The sequence below is a fragment of the Monodon monoceros genome, unplaced genomic scaffold (assembly GCF_005190385.1).
Source record: "Monodon monoceros isolate NGI ecotype Baffin Bay Population unplaced genomic scaffold, NGI_Narwhal_1 Super_Scaffold_7, whole genome shotgun sequence".
NCBI lineage: Eukaryota > Metazoa > Chordata > Mammalia > Artiodactyla > Monodontidae > Monodon > Monodon monoceros.
The window spans coordinates 72,066,004-72,085,955 of NW_021703784.1; the positions used below are offsets into that span (position 1 = coordinate 72,066,004).

At 42.9% G+C, this 19,952-nt stretch overlaps 1 protein-coding gene and 1 pseudogene across 3 annotated transcripts in view; both read left to right on the plus strand.

Annotated features, from left to right (window-relative positions):
* The window catches only part of NELL1 (neural EGFL like 1), an 852,764-nt gene that overhangs the window by 101,780 nt on the left and 731,032 nt on the right, over positions 1-19,952 (plus strand). For 2 of the 3 annotated variants that reach the window (XM_029208123.1, XM_029208124.1), the window contains exon 4: positions 12,013-12,183. The exons of the other annotated variant lie outside the window; for it this stretch is intronic. In XM_029208123.1, coding sequence (XP_029063956.1) covers positions 12,013-12,183 — 171 coding nt within the window. The remainder of the gene's footprint in view (positions 1-12,012; positions 12,184-19,952) is intronic. 3 annotated transcript variants of the gene reach the window in all.
* LOC114887829 lies at positions 14,600-14,752 on the plus strand (annotated as a pseudogene).

The following is a 19,952-nucleotide window of genomic DNA, read 5'->3' on the forward strand; positions in this document are numbered from 1 at the left end:
TTGCTTGTTTCTGTGCTCAGAGAACAGTGATGTTTCTAAGTAAAGCTGATGTAAGGTGGCTGTGGGTAGATACAGAACCTAGGAGGCTGATCCTTTCCTGGGGAAGATAGTGGAGGACAGCCAGTGTTGGTGCCCGTGTACGCCCACTACCGGTTCAGCATCTTCTATTTGTTCTGCTCTCCTTTTTCCCTCCCCAAAGAGTTATTAAACACCTTTTGTGAACTGGGTGCTGTGTTAGTTTTTGGGGAGATCGAGGTGTGCCTTTGGGGAGACAAACCCATCAGTAGATACAGCACACTGGGTAAGGGTTAGAAACGGGTGACTTAGCACGTTGCCCCTTTGCTCAGCATCCTTCAGTTTCTTCTGCTTTGATTCAGGATAAAATCCAAAGGGTTTACCGTAGCTACAATACAAGTCCCAATATGGTCTGGCCCCTGCCTGTCCCTTTGATCTCATCTCCTGCCCTTCTATGTTGTCACTTGGTTCAGCCCCAGTGGCCACCCTGCTGCTTCAGAAACATGGGCAGCTCTCTCTTGCCTCGGTCCTAAGGCTTTTGCGTGTATTTCCCTTGTCCAGGAGCACGTCCTCCCTCAGGACTCACTCCTTGCTTCATTTCACGTGCTCACACCTGGTTAGAGAAGTCTTCTCTGGCAGCACTGTCTAAAATAGTCCCTCCTTGCCCCTGCCATTCTCTATTCCTACGACCCTGCTTTACGTTTTATATACTTTCTCATCATCTTACACAGCATATATTTACTTGTTCCCCTCTCTCTTCTATTATATAAGCAGCTTAAGTGCAGAAATTTCAATTGTTTTCTTCTTTGCTATATCCCAGGTGCCCTGAACAGTACCTGGCACCTTGTAGATGCCCAGTCAATATTTATTGAATGAATAAATTAGGAAAAATTTTGTTGAGACACAGAAGGAAACCATCAACTTCCAGGGAAAGTCAAGGGAGTCGTTATAGAGTAGGTGGCATTTCACTTGGGATTTGAAGTATGAATAAGAGTTTGCCAGGTGGAGAGTGTGGGATGGGGAGGTAGGTGGAGGGAGGGAAGGATGAAGGGTGTTTCTGGGCATGACTCCTTCCCTTCCTCCACTCTTCCCCTTCTCTGGCTGCCTCTACATACAAATTACCAGCTAGCATCATTTCTGGGAGAATTCACCACTGAGCCTCTTGTTCTCAGGCTCCCACATTATAGTAAGATGTGTCAGGTGCCTGATTGAGCTTAGATATGATTATGATGAGGTTGGGGAAGGGGTGGATGTGTTCATTCTTCTGCAATGAGTATTATTATCAGCTTATAACTAGCTCCTTACATGAAGTACAGGGGGGTTTCACCTGCTGGCAGAGGGATTGTAAAGCATCTTGAATTGATTGTAGGGTAATAATGTCCATCTCCAAAGGACTTGTTATGATTGCACAGTATCCAACTGTTTTCATATGTTTAAAACTCAGGATGAAGTTAGATCTCCACTTGGGGCTTTTTCTCACTCTGACACTTAGAATTTTAATTGAGCCCCGGTAGCTAGATCTTTAAAATGAGATAATGTTAAAACACTGTAATTAAATTTTTTAAAAAGGCAGTGGTAACTTACATACCAACAGGCTCAGCCAGGATTCTGTAGTGATTCGCTTAATGCTTAATCTGAATATCAGGGCTGCTCTCTTGTCCTTTTTGCATGCTATTGGGGAACACTGGCTTAGCAAATGAGAGTGAACCATCAGAAAGCTCTTAACTACCCTCAAAGAGATGAACTGAGGGCCTCTCTCTAGATCCCCCCTGGGTAGGCAGTAAAAGTAGGTCCATTTCTTTTCTATTTTCCTCTTTCCTTTTTTTTTTTTAAAGTCAACTTATTGAGGTATGATTGACATACAAAGAACTGTACATGTGTAACAAACAACTTGATGAATTTGGACATATGTATACATCTGTGCCATCACTACCATCTATGCCATAAACTTAGCCGTCACTTCCAAAAGTTTCCTCCTGCCGTCTTTGTTATTTTATTATTTTTTAAAAAATAAATAATATATTATTTATTTAATATAAATAATAATAAAAAATAAAATATTATTTTGTGTGTATGTGATTAAAACACTTCACATAAGATCTACCCCCTTAGCAAAATTTAAAGTATGTGATGCAGTGTTTTTAACTGTAGGCCTTGTGCTCTACAGCTTTATTTTCTAAGAGGCTTATACCCAGGGTATCTCAATGCTTAGTCAGGACACTGTGTTGTATTAGGTTTGTACTGGGTCCGTGGTGGTCCCAGGTAAGAACTGCTGACCAAGTCAAGCTGGGAATGGATGGGAGCAGACCATGAGTTTGCAGTTGATGCTAGGCTAGGGGGCGGAGAACATATACAGGTTGGATTATTAGGCAAAGTAAAGGTTGGAGACCAAGCAGAAGGAATCCATGCCACGCAGAAGTTGAAGAGGTCAAGGTCAAGAGAATGGTTCAGTAAACTGATGTTGTCAGGGCTCAGGGAGCCCTTGGGTAATGGACACCAAGGTCTCACAGAAAGAAATCAAATAGACATTAGCAAGAAGGTAATTTCATCTTCTTTCCTCAGGGGACCTAGCAGGGAGAAGCATGGTGTAAATGCCGAATATGTTGATTTCATTAGTGAGAATGTTTTGTTTTTTTGTTTTTTTCCCTTTCCTGAGATAGAAAGTCTTTTTGCTAGGTCAGGAGTTGCCCTTATGGCAGGTCTGCCTGGGGCCTGCATATGTGGACAGTGAAATCCCTCTGGGATTGAGAATTGAGAAGCTGGGTTTTCCGGGAGACTTTGACAGTTAACCAGTGTTGGGAGTAGTAACCATCTTTACAGCCCTTCATATGGATGCTGTAGCTGAGTCTGGAAGGGTGGGTGTGAGTTGTAAGTGTCCAGGAGAGGAAGAGAACTCCAGGTAGAGGGGGTAGGAGTAAAAAACGCAGGGTGGGAAGGTAAAGGTGGCGGATGAAACCAGAAGGCTGGTGGTGGTAACATAGTTAGGAGGCTGGCGTGCTTGGCTTTGCTGGAAGAGCTCGGACTTGTGATGGTATATGCTGATGAATGAATGAGGTCTTCATGTAGATAATGGGGGTAAAGAGGCTTAAAGCAGGTCCAGCTTGCAGTGTAGAAGGTGATCCCTGTGGGTGCATCTGAGGTGCTTGACCTGGAAAGCCGGAGAGAACATCTTTGCCCCAGGGACACAAATCATAATAGAACTGAAGGATCCTACTGCACGAAAGGGAGAAAAACACGAGGTCTAGGAGGGGAAGCAGCAGCAGGCGATGCTCTAAGGGTCCCAAGAAGCCCTGAGACCTTTTCCGCAGATGCACTCGTATCCCCATGAACTTCAGGCTCCAGAAGACATGGTTGAATATTTTAACTATGTGGTGAACTTTTAAAATAGATTTTAGGAATGTTATAAATGCCCAGAATCTGAAGCCCTGGAAATTTGGTCAGTGTGAAGTAAGTTGCCAGGTGATTCTAATGCAAGCATTCTGTGGATAAGTGTGTGGGAATCACTGCAAGGCATTTCTAACTATGCCTCTGCCTCTTGCTCTCTGAAGGCCAGAGAGAGGAAGCTGCCATTCAAGCAGGGCTGGAAGGCAAGCCAAGACTCCTGGAGACCACCCAGTAATCTCCCTGCACCTGCTGTGGGGAATCTGTACAGGAGGAATCTGGTTAGGATACAGGTTTGGCTGCTGAAACAAAGACCAAAATAACAGTGGTTTAAACCAGATGAAAGTTTAACTCTCGCTCATGCAGCAGTGTGAATGCAGGTAGTCCAGCATTGATGTGACTCTATATTTTTGTCCTGCAGCCTCTGGGATATTGCCCTCTGCCCCGTGGTTCATGATGGTTTGCTCCCAATCCCTGCTAAGCCAGTAGGATGGAGAACAGAAGTGGAGAGTGTGCTCCTTGTATCTTACTGTGACTTTCGCTTGCATCCAGGTGGCCAGAACTTGATCACATGGCCGCACTTAACTGTAAGAAAGGTGGGGAATGTGGCCTTTATTCTGGGCGGCCATGTGCCCCACTAAGATTCTGTTATTGAAGGAGAGGAAAGTGCACTCGGGGCAGCCGGCATTCTCTGCCTCTGCTAGTCTTTCAGATCTTTGCTGAAAGAGTCCTGGTCTCCTCTCTGGGCATGTGAGTGTGAATTCCTGGAGAATTAACTTTTATTGCATAATTCTGGGTCAGGAGATTGATAGCCTTCCAGGAAAATCATACAAAGGCTCTCTGTGGAAGCTGGCTTCCTGTGGAAGTTCTCACCATGAAACCCCTCCAAGCAAGAAAGAGCTTTGGCTGGAGCTCATCTAGATACTTGACTGATACAGTTTAAATTAGCTTGTGCTTTGAACATGACCTTTGCATAAAAGAGAGGGATGGGGGGTTGGGGGGTCTGTAGAGAGAATATTTGTGGCTGAGTGGAGGCAGAGGGACCCAGAATTTGCTGACGCTATGCTTTTGTGTGTTAAATGCTTTCCATATGGGATGGTACGTTATCTATCCAGAAGATGTGAATTTCAGACCAGTCTCTATTGCTTACTGGCAGTTGGTCTAACTATGAGATCTCTGGGACACTTAAGTTGAGATTGACAGGAAACAGCCTTGGTTTTGGGGTCGGAGAATTGAGAGAAGGAGCCATGGCTTGGGTTATCTGAGTCTCAATGTCCTCATCCATAAGATGGAGATTCTTATTGTCGCTGTCAAGATATGAGCATTAAAATTCCTAATTCCATGGACCCCCTAACATTGTCCTGTGATCTGAAGAGCCAAAGTGACAAATATCAAAATATTATGTTTTCATTCTTGTGAATATTTGAAATCAAATGAGACAGTTTTAAAACTCTGTAGACATTGCACCTTATCAAATGAAGTGGGAGGAAGCTTTTTCTGTGGCTTAGAGAAATTCTTGTGGCTTATCTTTGGGACTGTTTTTTTAATTGAAGTATAGTTGATTTACAATGTTGTGTTTCTGGTGTACAGCAAAGAGATTCAGTTATACAAACACATATATGTATATTCTTTTTTATATTCTTTTCCATTATGGTTTATTACAGGATATTGAATATGGTCCCCTGTGCTATACAGTAGGACCTTGCTTATCCATTCTATATGTAAAATTTGCATCTGCGAGTCCCAAACTCACAATCCATCCCTCTCCCATGTCCATCCATGTAGCTGCAAATGGCATTATTTCACTCTTTTTTAAGGCTGAGTATTATTCCATCGTGTGTGTGTTTGTGTGTATATACCACATCTTCTTTATCCATTCATCTGTTGATGGACATTTAGGTTGTTTCCATGTCTTGGCTATTATAAATAGTGCTGTTTTTCTGACTGACTTCACTCTGTATGACAGACTCTAGGTCTATCCACCTCATTACAAATAACTCAATTTCGTTTCTTTTTATGGCTGAGTAATATTCCATTGTATATATGTGCCACATCTTCTTTATCCATTCATCTGTTGATGCACACTTAGGTTGCTTCCATGTCCTGGCTATTGTAAATAGAGCTGCAATGAACATTGTGGTACATGACTCTTTTTGAATTATGGTTTTCTCAGGGTATATGCCCAGTAGTGGGATTGCTGGGTCATATGGTAGTTCTATTTGTAGTTTTTTAAGGAACCTCCATACTGTTCTCCATAGTGGCTGTACCAATTCACATTCCCACCAGCAGTGCAAGAGGGTTCCCTTTTCTCCACACCCTCTCCAGCATTTATTGTTTCTAGACTTTTTGATGATGGCCATTCTGACCGGTGTGAGATGATATCTCATTGTAGTTTTGATTTGCATTTCTCTAATGATTAATGATGTTGAGCCTTCTTTCATGTGTTTGTTGGCAATCTGTATATCTTCTTTGGAGAAATGTCTGTTTAGGTCTTCTGCCCATTTTTGGATTGGGTTGTTTGTTTTTTTGTTATTGAGCTGCAAGAGCTGCTTGTAAATTTTGGAGATTAATCCTTTGTCAGTTGCTTCATTTGCAGATACCGTATGCTAACACATATATATGGAATCTAAGAGAGAAAGAAAAGGTCATGAAGAATCTAGGGGCAAGACGGGAATAAAGACACAGACCTACTAGAGAGTGGACTTGAGGATATGAGGAGGGGGAAGGGTAAGCTGTGACAAAGTGAGAGAGTGGCATGGACATATATACACTACCAAACGTAAAATAGATAGCTAGTGGGAAGCAGCCGCATAGCACAGGGAGATTAGCTCGGTGCTTTGTGACCACCTGGAGTGGTGGGATAGGGAGGGTGGGAGGGAGGGAGACGCAAGAGGGAAGAGATATGGGGACATATGTATATGTATAACTGATTCACTTTGTTGTAAAGCAGAAACTAACACACCATTGTAAAGCAATTATACTCCAATAAAGATGTTTTAAAAAAAATAGTGCTGCTATGAACATAGGGGTACATGTATCTTTTAAAATTAGTTTCAGGGGACTCTTTTTTAATTGACAGTTTTAGCTAGGGATGTACTGTGTTTGTTGCTCACATAATAGACAAACGCAGGTATTTCTGGTGGAGATTTAGAGTTTCAGCTCCATCTGCTTTGTCACTCTGCCCTCTTCAACATGTGGTACTCAAACTTGCTCTGGGGTTGGTCTTCATTCCAGCATCCAGAAAGAGAAGGATTGTATGTGGGAAGTTGAGGGCCATTCCTGGAAGCAGCATATATCAGTTACTTTTGTTCACATTCCTTTGGCTAGAATTCCAGCACATGGCCATACCTGACAGCAAGAGAGGCTAGGAAATGAGTCCAGCTTTGTGCCAAGAATAAAAGTACCTGGGTTTGATGATTAGCTAACAGTCTCTTCTATGCTGAGTTGATGTGAACCATCTTTCTTCCTTCTCTGTGGAGAGAGTGATGAGGTTGTGAAGGGGAAACTTTGCTTAAGTGACTGTCATCTGTTGTGATGGGTGCATGTAAGTCCCCAAGGAAGTTTTGCTACCAGCTCTTACCTTCATTCACATAGTGCCAACAGTCTCAGTGTCTCTTTGCTGGTGCCTGCAACTTCATGTGCTTTACAACATCCTAGACATGGTGTCATGGAGTAGAAAGAACATCGTTAGCGTTACATAAATCTGGGTTCGAATCTGTGATCCACCACTTACTAGCTGTGTTATGCTAGTCTGATCACTTTATATCTTTGAACTTCAGCTTCTTCATCTATGATAATGGATATAATAACATATTATTATAATACCTTCCCTATGGGCTTATTTTGAGGATTTGAAACAATGTCTGCTACATAGTAGGAACTCAGTAATTGGTGGTGGTGGTAGATGTTATTATTATTATACAGGTGTGCTTACCGTTCTCAGCCCAAAGGGCATGGGTTGATTTTTTCTTAATGTCTGGCTCTATCTTGTATGCTCTACTCTTGGGATATCTATTAAAATCAGTCATGTTTGAAATCTGATCTCTACATCTAACTTGAAAACACCAAAGACCCATAAAAGAACTACTAATAATAGTAACTTTGTAATTATATTAGTGACTGATGAGAAACCATTGACTGCTCTCTTCCAAGGTTTAGAGCTGAGGCCTTGTTCCTACTCAAATTTGGCTCAGGATGGCTGGAGATGAGGGCTTTATGGAACTATTTTGGGGTTCCTTTTCCCCAATAGTTAGTGGTCTGCTAACTTCTGCCCTCTGTATGTCTTTGGGCCTTTCTTGCTCTCAGATACCCATCCCGTCTCATGCAGGATGGGAGAACACGTAATTTCTTTCTCTTGCTGTCTTTCTTCTCATTCTTTTTCCCAGAAAGTCCCTTTCAGTCAATTTCAGCAGCTCATTTCCTAGCCATTCTTCTTAAGATTTCACCTTTTTGCAACTTTGACAGGTAGAAGGTGGATTTCACAATTGGAACCAGAGTGAGGTGATTGTGTCCCTTGATTTATTATAAGAATGATCCAGTGCCTGGGGGAGACAAGGAGCAGCCATGAGCCAAGATCTTGCTGGGGGAAAAGCAGAGTCAAGAGAGAATGCCTAGAGGATCCAGTCTTTCCTTTTCCCCAAGTACAGAAAATGTCACAGAATCTTCCGTTGCGATGTCAACCATTGGTATGGCCTCCTTGGCTTTGTGTTTTGGGGGAGTAATTTATTTACAGTACTTACAGTAAACAGTAACTTAGCATTCTCTTTCGAACTAATTTTAGACTTAGAGGGAAGTTGCAAAATGGTACAGAGTTCTTGTATATCCCTCACTTACCTTCCTCTTATGTAACTGTGGAAAAATGATCAAAAGCAGGAAATTGACATCGCTGTAGGACTGTTAACCAAATTGCTTGCCTTATTTGAATCTTATCAGTTTTTCCACTAATATCCCTTGCCCCTCCCTGTTCCAGGATCCTATCTAGGATCCCACCTTTGTATTTAGTTACTATTTCTACTTAATCTCCAAAATGTGGCAGTTTCCCAGACTTTCCTTGTCTTTCATGACTTCGACATTTTTGAAGAATACTGACCAGTTATTTTGTAGAATACCCTTCAGTTTGAGTTTCTGACGTTTTCTCATGGTTAAGCCTTTTTTTTTTTTTAACCTTTTAAAAAATTGAAGTATAGTTAATTTACAATGTTGTTAGTTCAGGTGTACAGCAAAGTGATTCAGTTATATATATATTTTCTTTTTTGGATTCTTTTCCATTATAGGTTATTACAAGTTATTGAATATAATTCCCTGTGCTATACAGTAGGTCCTTGTTGTTTACCTATGTAATATATAGTAGTGTGTATGTGTTAATCCCAGACTCCTAATTTATTCTCCACCCTCCCCATTGCTATCCCCTTTGGTAACCATAGGTTTGTTGTCTATGTCTGTGAGTCTGTTTCCGTTTTGTAAATAAGTTCATTTGTATCTTTTTTTTTTTTTTTTTAGATTCCACATATAAGCGATATATGACATTTGTCTTTCTCTGACTTACTTCACTTAGTATGATAATTTCTAGGTCCATCCATGTTGATGCAAATAGCATTATTTCATTCTTTTTTATGAAGGTAACCCTTTTGGGGGGGACAGGACTACTATAGAAATGATGTGATACTTTCTCCAGGCATGGCATCCTGTCAAGGGGTTCCTGATGTTGACATATATTGTTACTGGTCGTGTTAACCTTGATCACTTGGTTAAAGTGGAGAATGAGAGTTTTCTTTGCTGTAAAGTTTCTATGTTTCCTTTTGTAATTAAAGGAAGCAGTAATTTAAAGGTCTTTGCCCGGCCACAAGTGAGAAACTGCTTCTGAGTCACTGGGCTGAGAAGGTTGCTGGTGGGCCTATTTGTGGAAGGAGGCAGAGGCATAGGTTCAGGAGCCATCTCTCGGTAATACCTTGTCCCGACGCCATGGCTCTCTCCAGCTTCTTTCTTCATCCGACTTGCTTGTCTAACTTCTTTGTGGTCTAAGTAAGCCAGCAGAATTTCTTTTTATATTTCATTGTAAGGTCTTCCGTTAAAGGACGTTCTTAGCATGAAAAGAGAGTTTTTCTTGGTCTCTTGGTGTGATGGAAAGGGAGGCATCTTTACAAATGCATTTCCGTGCATTCCGTGCACAAAGGCATTCCGTGCAAGGTAGTCAGGGATATATTTTACGTGATTGCGAAATTCCTGATTTTTAAAGCAATTATTCCGTCTTCTTTTTAGGAGATATGACTTTTGAAGCTTTCTTAGTATTGAAAAGCAGTTGCCCAGTAAACACTCTGATTTCAGAGAAAGTTTTGGTCACGGTTTCCAACTCCAAGGACCTATGAGTTAGTCTCTGATCGCCTTCTCTTGCATCCTGTGTCCAAGACCAGAGATGAGGATACAAAAATCCAAATCTCCTAATATTCAGGAGTTTTTACTTCTAGTCCAACGTGTGCATCTTAAAAGCCACACTCATCTTGTGATGACCTTGCTACAGATAGTGTGGCGGGCAGACCAGCAGCAGGAGCATCACTGGGGGCCTATTTGAAATGCAGTATCCTAACCCTCGGCCCAGACCTACTGAGTCAGAACCTGCATTCTAACATGATTTATGCGCACCTTAGAGTCTATGGAGCACTTTTTTTTTTTTTTTTTTTGCGGTACGTGGGCCTCTCACTGCTGTGGTCTCTCCCGCTGCAGAGCACAGGCTCCGGACGCGCAGGCTCAGCGGCTATGGCTCACGGGCCCAGCCGCTCCACGGCATGTGTGATCTTCCCGGACCGGGGCATGAACCCGTGTCCCCTGCATTGGCAGGAGGACTCCCAACCACTGTGCCACCAGGGAAGCCTGCCAGTCACTTTTAAAATGACAGCTTTGCCTCCCATTTGTTTCTCTTAGGCCAATTTCTAGCTTTTTTGGAGGGAGGGGCACATATTTTATTTCCTTTTTCACTATTCTCAAAGCATCTTGAGAACAGGATCTGTATTTTAAATCCCATCTTGGCTTTTCACTATGTGTTCAGTCATGATACGAATAAATTAATGAATGGCTAGATAATCTCTAAGGTTTTCCTGACCTTTTAAGTCTTCTGATTGTTCGATCCTTCCAGTGTCCTGGCTGCTTAGAAAAAAATTGGGAAATTCTCTTAAAATGAATGTCTTCTATATTAAGGGATTTCCTCCTTAGTAGTCTTAAAAAAATATGTATTATATTATTACTAGTAAGTATGTACCTGGGCCCAGGAGTCGGCTGCAATAGTATAAGTAACATTTTCAATTTGTCATCTTGGGCCTGATTCTTTGTATAGTGCAAATGAGATAGTCAGAGGCTGGTCTTGATTTTGCTTCCCCTGCAGTGCTCTCTTGGGAAGATCTCTGTGAAAGATGAGCAAGAAATGTGCATTTGTTTTCATCTGTGACGTGAGATTTGGAAGTTATGCATAATAGAGGCTGAGTTTCATGATATATTCATCTCAGTCCTCATGGAAGATGCATTTTATGTTCTGGATTAAATGTGCCCGGGCTAGTGGGGTCAGGCCAACTCAGTGGGTTAGAGGAGAAGCAGTAGGTCCTTGCAGATCTTGGGATTGAACCTGGTTATCTGTCTAGGCGAGTAGTTCTTGAGTTGTCTGTATGAATAAGCTGCTGGGAGATAGTGCCAGTTGAGGCCATCTTTACTACTTTGTCCTGTGCCTCTGGGATGGGCACCAAACTGGTATAAAGTGCGTAGACTGTCACATCTCGACCTGAGTTTAAATCCTGGCTTGGGTATGTTACTTAATTCCGGAATCTCAGTTGTTTTTTTTTTTTAATATTTCAAAAGGGGTAATATCAGTCTTACAGTTTTTCGTGAGTGATAGATTAGATAGTATATGTCAAATGCCTAGTGCAGTGCTCGGCAGTGAGATTGGGCCCTGTGTTAATGATGATCATGGTGACACATTTCAGAAGGGCCACGTAGGAGATGAAGTAGGCCTGCCAACCGTGAAAGTATCAGCCCTGGTGTGTGACTGAGGAGTGTCCCAAAGTTGGCTGCCTTTTATGACTAAAGTGGAGACTACAGTGGTGGTGCTCAAAGTTTTTCATGGGTCTGAAAAAAGAAGGTAACAATCTGGGGAAAGAAAAACTTCATTGTATGTTTCATTCCATGAAATTTTGAAATACTGACACATGTGAGTAGCTTCAAACTTTGCTCCCCTGTTGATTATCTAAGAGTTGTTCTTCACTTATAGCTTCTTGTCCAGAGGGAAGTAAAAAAGAAAAAAAAAAAAGAAAAAAAAAGCCTTACTCATCTCTTCTCTGACAGTTTATTTCCATTCTGAACTATGCTTGAGCGACACTGCACCAAGCTTTGCTAATTAGCTTGTGGCCTGTCACTCACAGCGGATCATTCAGTCTCCATTTCAGGGCTTCAAGATGTCACCGTGAGGACTCTCAGACAAAAGGTGAATTGGGTTCCATACCGTACAATTGATTGTGGGTTGTGGTTCTTTGGGTCAAGCTGAGCTAATTTTAGATTCTGGGAACCCTGGTAATAATTCATGAGGATTGATGATGGCTGTGTAAAATAAAACACATTGTTGTTCTTTACATACAGCTATTTCGAACTGGAGAGCAGTGGTCTGAGGGATGAGATTCGATACCACTACATACATAACGGCAAGCCCAGGACAGAGGCACTTCCGTACCGGATGGCTGACGGACAGTGGCACAAGGTCTCACTATCAGTTAGTGCCTCCCATCTCCTGCTCCACGTCGACTGCAACAGGTATGACTTTGCCTTTGATCTTTCATGATTGTGCCCTTGAAATTGAGCAATGGGGAAGGGATAAAGCCAACCCCCTCCAAGCCTTGCTGGGAAACCAACCAAAGGACCCTAATCGTCATTTAACATACAGAAACGGGCCATTAGGCGTGCTGGAATGACCATCTGTAATATGTTAAGAAAACAGTTCATTAAAATGGAAACATATCCGGCAATTAGGAAGAAATGTACAAAAGGTTGATTATAGACGGGGGAATATTAAGTGCACCTCGGTGTACTCCAGGTACCAGCTGGAATTCCATGGAGCTGTGATCACAGTTAAGTGTGATATATTGTTGTTGAGTTCGTCCCACTTGGAAGCGAATGAGCTGGTCTACCTTCGACTGAATCTGAGAGGGCGGTGCTAGTGGAGCGGCTAATCCTATTCGACTTCATCAAGCACAGCTTTGCTTAAATATTTTTTCCAAATGGCAACTTCTTAAAGAGGCTGTTCTTTGAATCTTTTGGAATTGATGCCATTTATCCTCTGCAGAGGAATGAACCTCCCAGCTTGTCAGAGGATGGCAGGACTATTTTGAAGTCGGGGCTTTCACAGGAGGTTGTGGGTTGGGTTGAGAAGGAGATATTGGCTCCTGTGTCCGTCCCTGGGCAGGGAGGTTGACTGCCAGCTGAAGAAAGGACACTGTTGGTCTCTATTGGATCACTTGTGGCTGGACAGCTGGATGATGGTGGTCAGGTGGTCAAGGGGAATATTTTGATTTCTCCAGAACCCACTGAAAGTCCTTACGGATAGTGGTCTGAGTCCTATTATAGAGAATTTTTGGTGCTGCACGGTAGCTATGAATTGTTGGTTTTCATTAATGATACTGTCAAAGTTCAAATGATTGTTCGGCTACAGAACGTGTTCTCTTGGGCCCAGGATAAGGTACAGGCATGTTGGGGACAGCCTCCCTTCCGGCACCCAATAGAAGGAAGCATAATCCAAGGTCAGTCAGCTCCACGCTGCATTTCTGATGAGATGATACTTCAATGTACTTGCCATTCCAGCTCTGCAGTCTCTTTTAGAAGAGGACCTGGAGAGGCAGAGGACAGAAACTCGTGTCAGGTTTAAGGGAAGTCCCACCATCTTAAAGTGAGTCTTGGTACAGTTTGATGTCATCTATTTCGGGCGCTTTCTGGATTTTTCTGAAGAATCGTGGCTTCAACTAGATGTAATGTGTGTGCCTATGGACCACGTTTCCATAGAAACCACAAACTCCTTTTTACCGTGGGCTGGGCAGTCTGGGTAAAGCCAGCCCTCAGTCACTAACTCCACTTCCACCTTCAAGAGCTTATTGGCTCTTTCAGTTCTCTAGAACTAAAGTGGCCTGTCAGGGAGCACGCGTGCTCCCCCCTACCCACCACTCATGCTGCCCCAATGGGAGAGAAGAAGGGTCCTGCATATCCCCCTATGCCATAGGCCAGAAAGGAGCCTCGAAGTCCTCGTTTAGTAATTCCCAAATGAAAAGTCCTGGAGACACCACTGTTTTCTTGCTTTGCAATTTTTTTGCTTCCTCTTTTCAAAAGTTTTATCTTCTATTTCCCCATATTCTCCTCTCTAGAGAAGAGGCAAAAGAGGAGAGAGGATATGTCTCTGCTAATCGAAGGTTTCCTGCCTGCAAAATGCTCTGGTCCCTCTGAAATAGTCTTCTCTGCCATCCTCAGCCACTTGTTAGCTGTGGGAATTTGGGCACATTAATATCTTTTCATCCCAGTTTTTAAATTTGTAAACTGGGACTGCTAATACTAGCACATACTCACAGATGCTAATGTTAGAAAAGATAATTCACATAAAGTGCTTTGGGTGGTGCTTGGCCTTTGGCACCCAGTACATGGTGGTGGTTGTTACTGTTATATTATTATTTATTCTGCACATCTGTGGTGTCTCTTCATCTCCAAGCTTTCATTTACTGTATATCCTGGCCTCTCTACCAGGAAAGTAGGGAGAGAACAGGAGAGCTGGAACCCACAGTATGCTTTAGGGTCAGCCCCATTTATACGGAATGGATTGAGGAGATTCTAAATATTATTTTCCTTCTCTTGAAAATTTTTATACTTTGGTTCATGACATAACATGTTTTTCTTTATGTAAGATCTTGGAGGGAGAGCATAAAGTTGTTGCCAGTTAATGATTTATGGACCCAACACAAATGGATTTTTTAGATAGGTTAGGGAAAGAGAGGCTGGGAACGACTGGGCCATAGAGGAGGTAAATTTTGATTTTGGTGCAGGAAAAGTCTAGAAACAGAGTTCCCAAACCTGACTACACTTAAGAATTACTGGGGAACCTATACAAAACATATGAGTAGCCGGGTGCCATCTCTGACCTAGTGGATCAGATTCTCTGAGGGTGGAACTATATTCTTTATAAGCTCTCCGGATAGTTCCTAGGCCGGCAGGTTAGCCTTGGTGCATGGACTCGCGTTTGAAAACCCATGGTTTAAATAGAGGGGGCACCTGCGGTTTCCCCAAATGTGGGAAACTCGACTGCATAGTTTGTGGTAGTGGGGGACTGCGTTCGTGCTTTCCCCTGAAAAAAATATAGAGGGGTGGTAGAAGCTGGAGGACAGGCTGGGCTGCAACAAATAAGTGAGGGACCCTGGAAATGTAAGTACCCGAAGCAGATCCCCAGTAGGGAGGAGGAAAGTTTAAGGTGGGCTAGTGTCTATTACATGGAATAAACATATCTTCTTCAGAAGTTTCTTGCTAGCCAGCACTGGTTGATTTTAGGGTGGCAGAAGCTCTGGTCTATTTATCAAGATGCTGCTCTACTACTTATCTAGGCCACCCTCACAGAGAGTGGATTCAGAAAGGCTGATTTTTATTCTCTAAGCTTTGTATTTCGTACTGCCGTGAGATTCTTCCTTTTTGATTCCTTTACCCTTAAAGTTACACTGTCATATTTTTCTCAACCTGTCACCTGCTAGAGTTGTGCTGGGTAGATGATAAATGGTGATATGATAGATAATATTTATTGAGTGTTGACTGTGCTAGTGACAGTGCTAAGTGCTTTACATAGATGAATTCATCACTCAGGCTGTTATTTTTATCATTTAAAAATGATGGAGCTGGGCTTCCCTGGTGGCGCAGTGGTTGAGAGTCCGCCTGCCGATGCGGGGGACACGGGTTCGTGCCCTGGTCCGGGAGGATCCCAACATGCCGCGGAGCGGCTGGGCCCATGAGCCGTGGCCGCTGAGCCTGCGCGTCCGGAGCCTGTGCTCCTCAACAGGAGAGACCACGGCAGTGAGAGGCCCGCGTAGCGCAAAAAAAAAAATAAATAAAATGATGGAGCTGAGGTTACATTCTATTTCTGCAATCCCGTTGCTGCTAAGTGGCAGCTCTAGGATTTGATTTTTTTTTTTTTGCGGTACGCGGGCCTCTCACTGTTGTGCCACCAGCTCTAGCATTTGGACCCGAGTCTGACTTGCATGCCTGTTGTAACCACTAGCCTATTTAGCCCAACGGGAGGGACTATTGTCACTGGACTTAGAATATGAGGCAAGGCAAGAGCCAGACTCAGTGTTAGCAGTTTGTTCTTTATTTCTAGTATTTTTCTCCCCTTGTCTTATATTGCCAGTCTTTGGAGTTGTTGGGTAAGATGTGGAGTCTTACTAATGGAACCCATTGCCTTGGCATAAGGGAAGGGACCTCTATCTATTATTGCACATCTACCATAGGCCAGCTAATGTGCTAAATATAATAGTTCTTAGGACGGCCATGTGGTGTGGGGGCAATTTCATTAGACCCATTTTACAGATTTGGAATTAGAAAGGCTCCAAGATGGTAAGTAACTCAGTCTCAATCACATAACATAAAAAGCATAGAGCCAAAACTGTGAACCAGGATCTAACTCCCCAACCTTGTCTTCTCTCCTCTCTGCCTCTGAAATTCATGTCCTTCCCAAGACAAAGTTATAACCATGCCAGGAATTCTTCCCAGGAGAGAGAATCTACAGAAGGTCCAGGAACCATAAAAACACTTGAAATCAGGAAGAGAAGATGCCAGGCAGTTCCTTTGCTCTGAGGAACTGGAATGTAGCAGGATTTTCTACCTTTTTTAGAATTGAGAAACAGAGCCCTTTCAGACCTAATAACACAAATTGTCACAAGAAAAGCGACCGCTATTTTAGTTGGTAGTTGAACACTTTCTGCTTGCTACTGAGACACACTTTTCTCCCTGCTTCAGCTGTTCAGCTGGGCCTAGTTAGAAACTCCCAGAGTGTGGGTAGCAGATCACCTCAAGCTAGAAACATAAAAGGAACCACTCAGTTGGGTGGCCAGCCTGATTATCTCCACTGCCTTAGGTTTTTCTTTAGCTGCCTTGGTATTAATAGCTGCCAACAAAGCTGAGAAGGAGGCCTGAACTAATCTTCCTCAGCTTCCCCTGCTCCATTCTCGGCTCACCCCGTGGCCTCTCTCCATTACTCAAAGCCCACAATCCATTGACATCGGGGATTCAGGGCCTAAGAGTTCTTTCACCACAGAAGGGATTTTCTTTCCTTCTCTTTATTTGGTAACTCTTAATTTTCAATCAATCCATCCAATGAAAGTATTGGACACACTATCTCTGCCAGGCTGTGGAGATACAAAGCATTAGGAGTTCTTGCCATCAGGAAATCCATGGTTTATTTGTCCAGTACTTTTGAATTCTGAAGCCACCAGGACCCCCCCAGTGATTGGCCCTGGTCCTTGGATATCAGGAAAATCGTGGACTCAGATGGAAGCCTTGTGAGCAGGCTGTTCTGACAACTCATAATAGCAGCTGAGCAGTAGAGAGAACTGAAAAGCGTTACTCCCAGCATCTTGGTCTTGAAGTGACAGTGGAGGAACGGACTCAAAAGTGTTTTCCATTCAAATGGTACATGTATCCAGCCTTCAGCCAGAAGTTTCTGCAATATGCAGGTCTCCCCACACAAATCCCACCTCCTCTTGCCTCACTGCTGCAAAAATTTCTCTTACACAGTTCCATTGTAACGGAGCTCTGAACTCTCACCTCATTTGTTCAAATGTGCGCAGGTAGACAGAGCGTGTGTGCACACACACACACCTGCAGCCCGGTTGTCACTCTGACCGTTAATGATTATATTCTAGACAGTAAACATATTTAGATTTTACTTCTAACACACGCTATTGATTCACTGCAGAGCGCATTCAGTGTTTCCGTACAACTGATTTTGAAGAACATGCAGAACCAGGAAAACAAACTTACTATAAATCACTGAACAAGTCAGTAATTCAAGGTTCCTCTTGAATATTTCAGAGTAACTTCAGGATATGAGCATCTGTTTATATCTCTAGGTTTTTCATAATGAAATATGGTGACACGGCATCTTCTTTCCAGAGAGCTCCTAAAGTATTTACAAACATCATATTATTAAACCACACATTCCTTAAGGTAGTTAAGTCACGTATAATGTACTCCACTGTCTTTTATACAAACATTTGCACTAGAGTAAGGAGGGGGAAATTAAGAGATGCCTATCAAAGGCCAATGCTTCCAAAGGAGCCAGCCAAGATCATCAGTCTCCTGCTTCCCCTACTGACAGATTATTTACTTCACAAACAGGAACACATGCACACAACTCATCATCAAAATTAAAACCGAGAATCCAGCATATGCCTAATGTCCAGCTAACCCGGTAGCACCAGATCTTCTGTCCAGGAAGAGATGACAAGCAAGCTAGGAAGATAGGATATAATCGACGTGTAAATTTAAGTAACAGTACAAGGAGACAGTACAAGGGATGTTGTAAGTGCGCGATAGATTGCTAGATTTCTGCTAGAGACAATCAGGTCTGGGAGACAACAGGAGAAAGAGCTCCTGGGGACATGGAATAGCCTCTCAATTTCTTACCATCCCAGGTGAAAATGCATGACAATTTCTGCAGCTTTACAGTTTTTGCCACTGTGATGTGATTCCATACCAGTCACATGAGAACTGGGCTTAGAATGAGGTTCATCTTATAAGCATTACACAGCCAGTTATAGTGCTGGTGAGAGAAGAGTGTGTATGGGTGAGTGGATGAAGTTGGCGGTGAGAGAAAGCCTGCAAGAAGAGACAGAGAAGGAAATATGACAGAGGGGAGGACAGGGGAAGAAAAGCTGTTCTCCAAGTGACCAGGCATATGGGCTCTGCGGTCTAACCTAAACTTGTAGCGAATGCTGGACCTTTGTCTTGCTTTTGCCATTTATAAAATGTGACTTAAATGCAATGATGCAGGGATATGAAATCAGGAAATCTGTGTCTTACATTCTTTGAAGATTCCTCCCATCGTTTTGTCCTCTAATCCTTCCTCCCTCCCTATGCCAGAAACTGTGCTTGCATCTGTAAAATGGGAGTAATAGTAACTCTTCTACCATATGGTTGTTGTAGGAATGTAGCAAGAGAGTGTGTGCAAAATCCTTAGAAAATTTCAAGCTACTGTATGAACACACAGCATCATGAAGTGCTATAAACATATACCATCATATAGAAAAGATGTTAAAGTATCATATTGAAAATGACTACAATTTAGTCAGATTTTCACCTGTATAAAAACAGTGGCTCGTGTCCCGTGGATGAGGATCTAGTGTGTAATGTGGATCCATGGTGCAGTGTAGGGTTTGAGGTCCCTGAAGTTATTCTGACTGCCAAATCCTAGGCATGGTTCCCCAGTAGTTTGTCTTTTAGTTCCATGGTAGGTACTGCAACATCATGGTGCACGGTTTTTATGCCAACACAGTCCCTTTAAAAAAAAGTAATTGCAGAGTTTCTTTAAAAATATGTAACTGAGGCTGAATGGGGAAGGAAACATCCCCTCCAATGTGATACGATCTATCGTTGGTCCTGGCAGGGCTTTGAGAATGTGGTATGGCGTCTTTCCTTTTATATTTCTGTGAGAGAAGCGGTTCAAAGATTTACTTCCCCCGTCCTCAAGCCACGAGCCAAAATCGTCGGAGCTTTTAGGAGGAGATGTAAACAAAGCAGGTGAATGAGGAAACTCATATGTTATAGTTTCCTGGGTCTCCTAAACAAAATAGATACTCTTCGCTTCTCTACTTTGAAAATCTGGCTTTTTAGCACAAGAACATTCTGGATTGAAAACTTGAGCTGAAAGACATTGTTAAATTTGTATGACCCTAGGAAATTCATTTACTGTGTCTGGGCCTTAGCTCCCCAGGTATAAAACGAGGGGCTAGGACCAGATTATTTCTAAACCCTCTTGCACCTCTACTCTTCTGGGCGTCTCTCTGATTCTAGCTCATCACAGTGCTTACGTGGGGTATGATTTTTTTGTTTTGTTGTTTTTCTTTGCCTTCAAGACCCTGGAGAGCAACCCAGCAGGCCACCTTCCCAGGGCTGCTTCTGTAGTAGGCCGGCAGGGGGCTGGTTTGCAGTCATCTGAATTGATACCCGGGTTGACAGTGCAGGATGCTGCTGGAGAGCAAAGATTACTTACTGTAGCTGCCCAGTCGTTTATTTTTTCTCACTTGGCTCCCTTCTTGCTGGAGTAGATGCTGCATGTGCATTTTTGGATCTAAGACATGTTGGCATTTTGTTCCCTCCACCTTGTGTCCTTTCTTTCTTTCAGACATATTCTGACCCAGACATGTGGCAGCAGACAGCCTTTTTGGAGGGCACAGGCTGCCCTGGCTATGGAGGCCCTGGTAGCTTGGTAACCTACAAGATAGAGCAGTGTACTGTAGTCAGCAGGTGATGGATAGTTGTGCAGAACACATCCTCTGAATACTGCA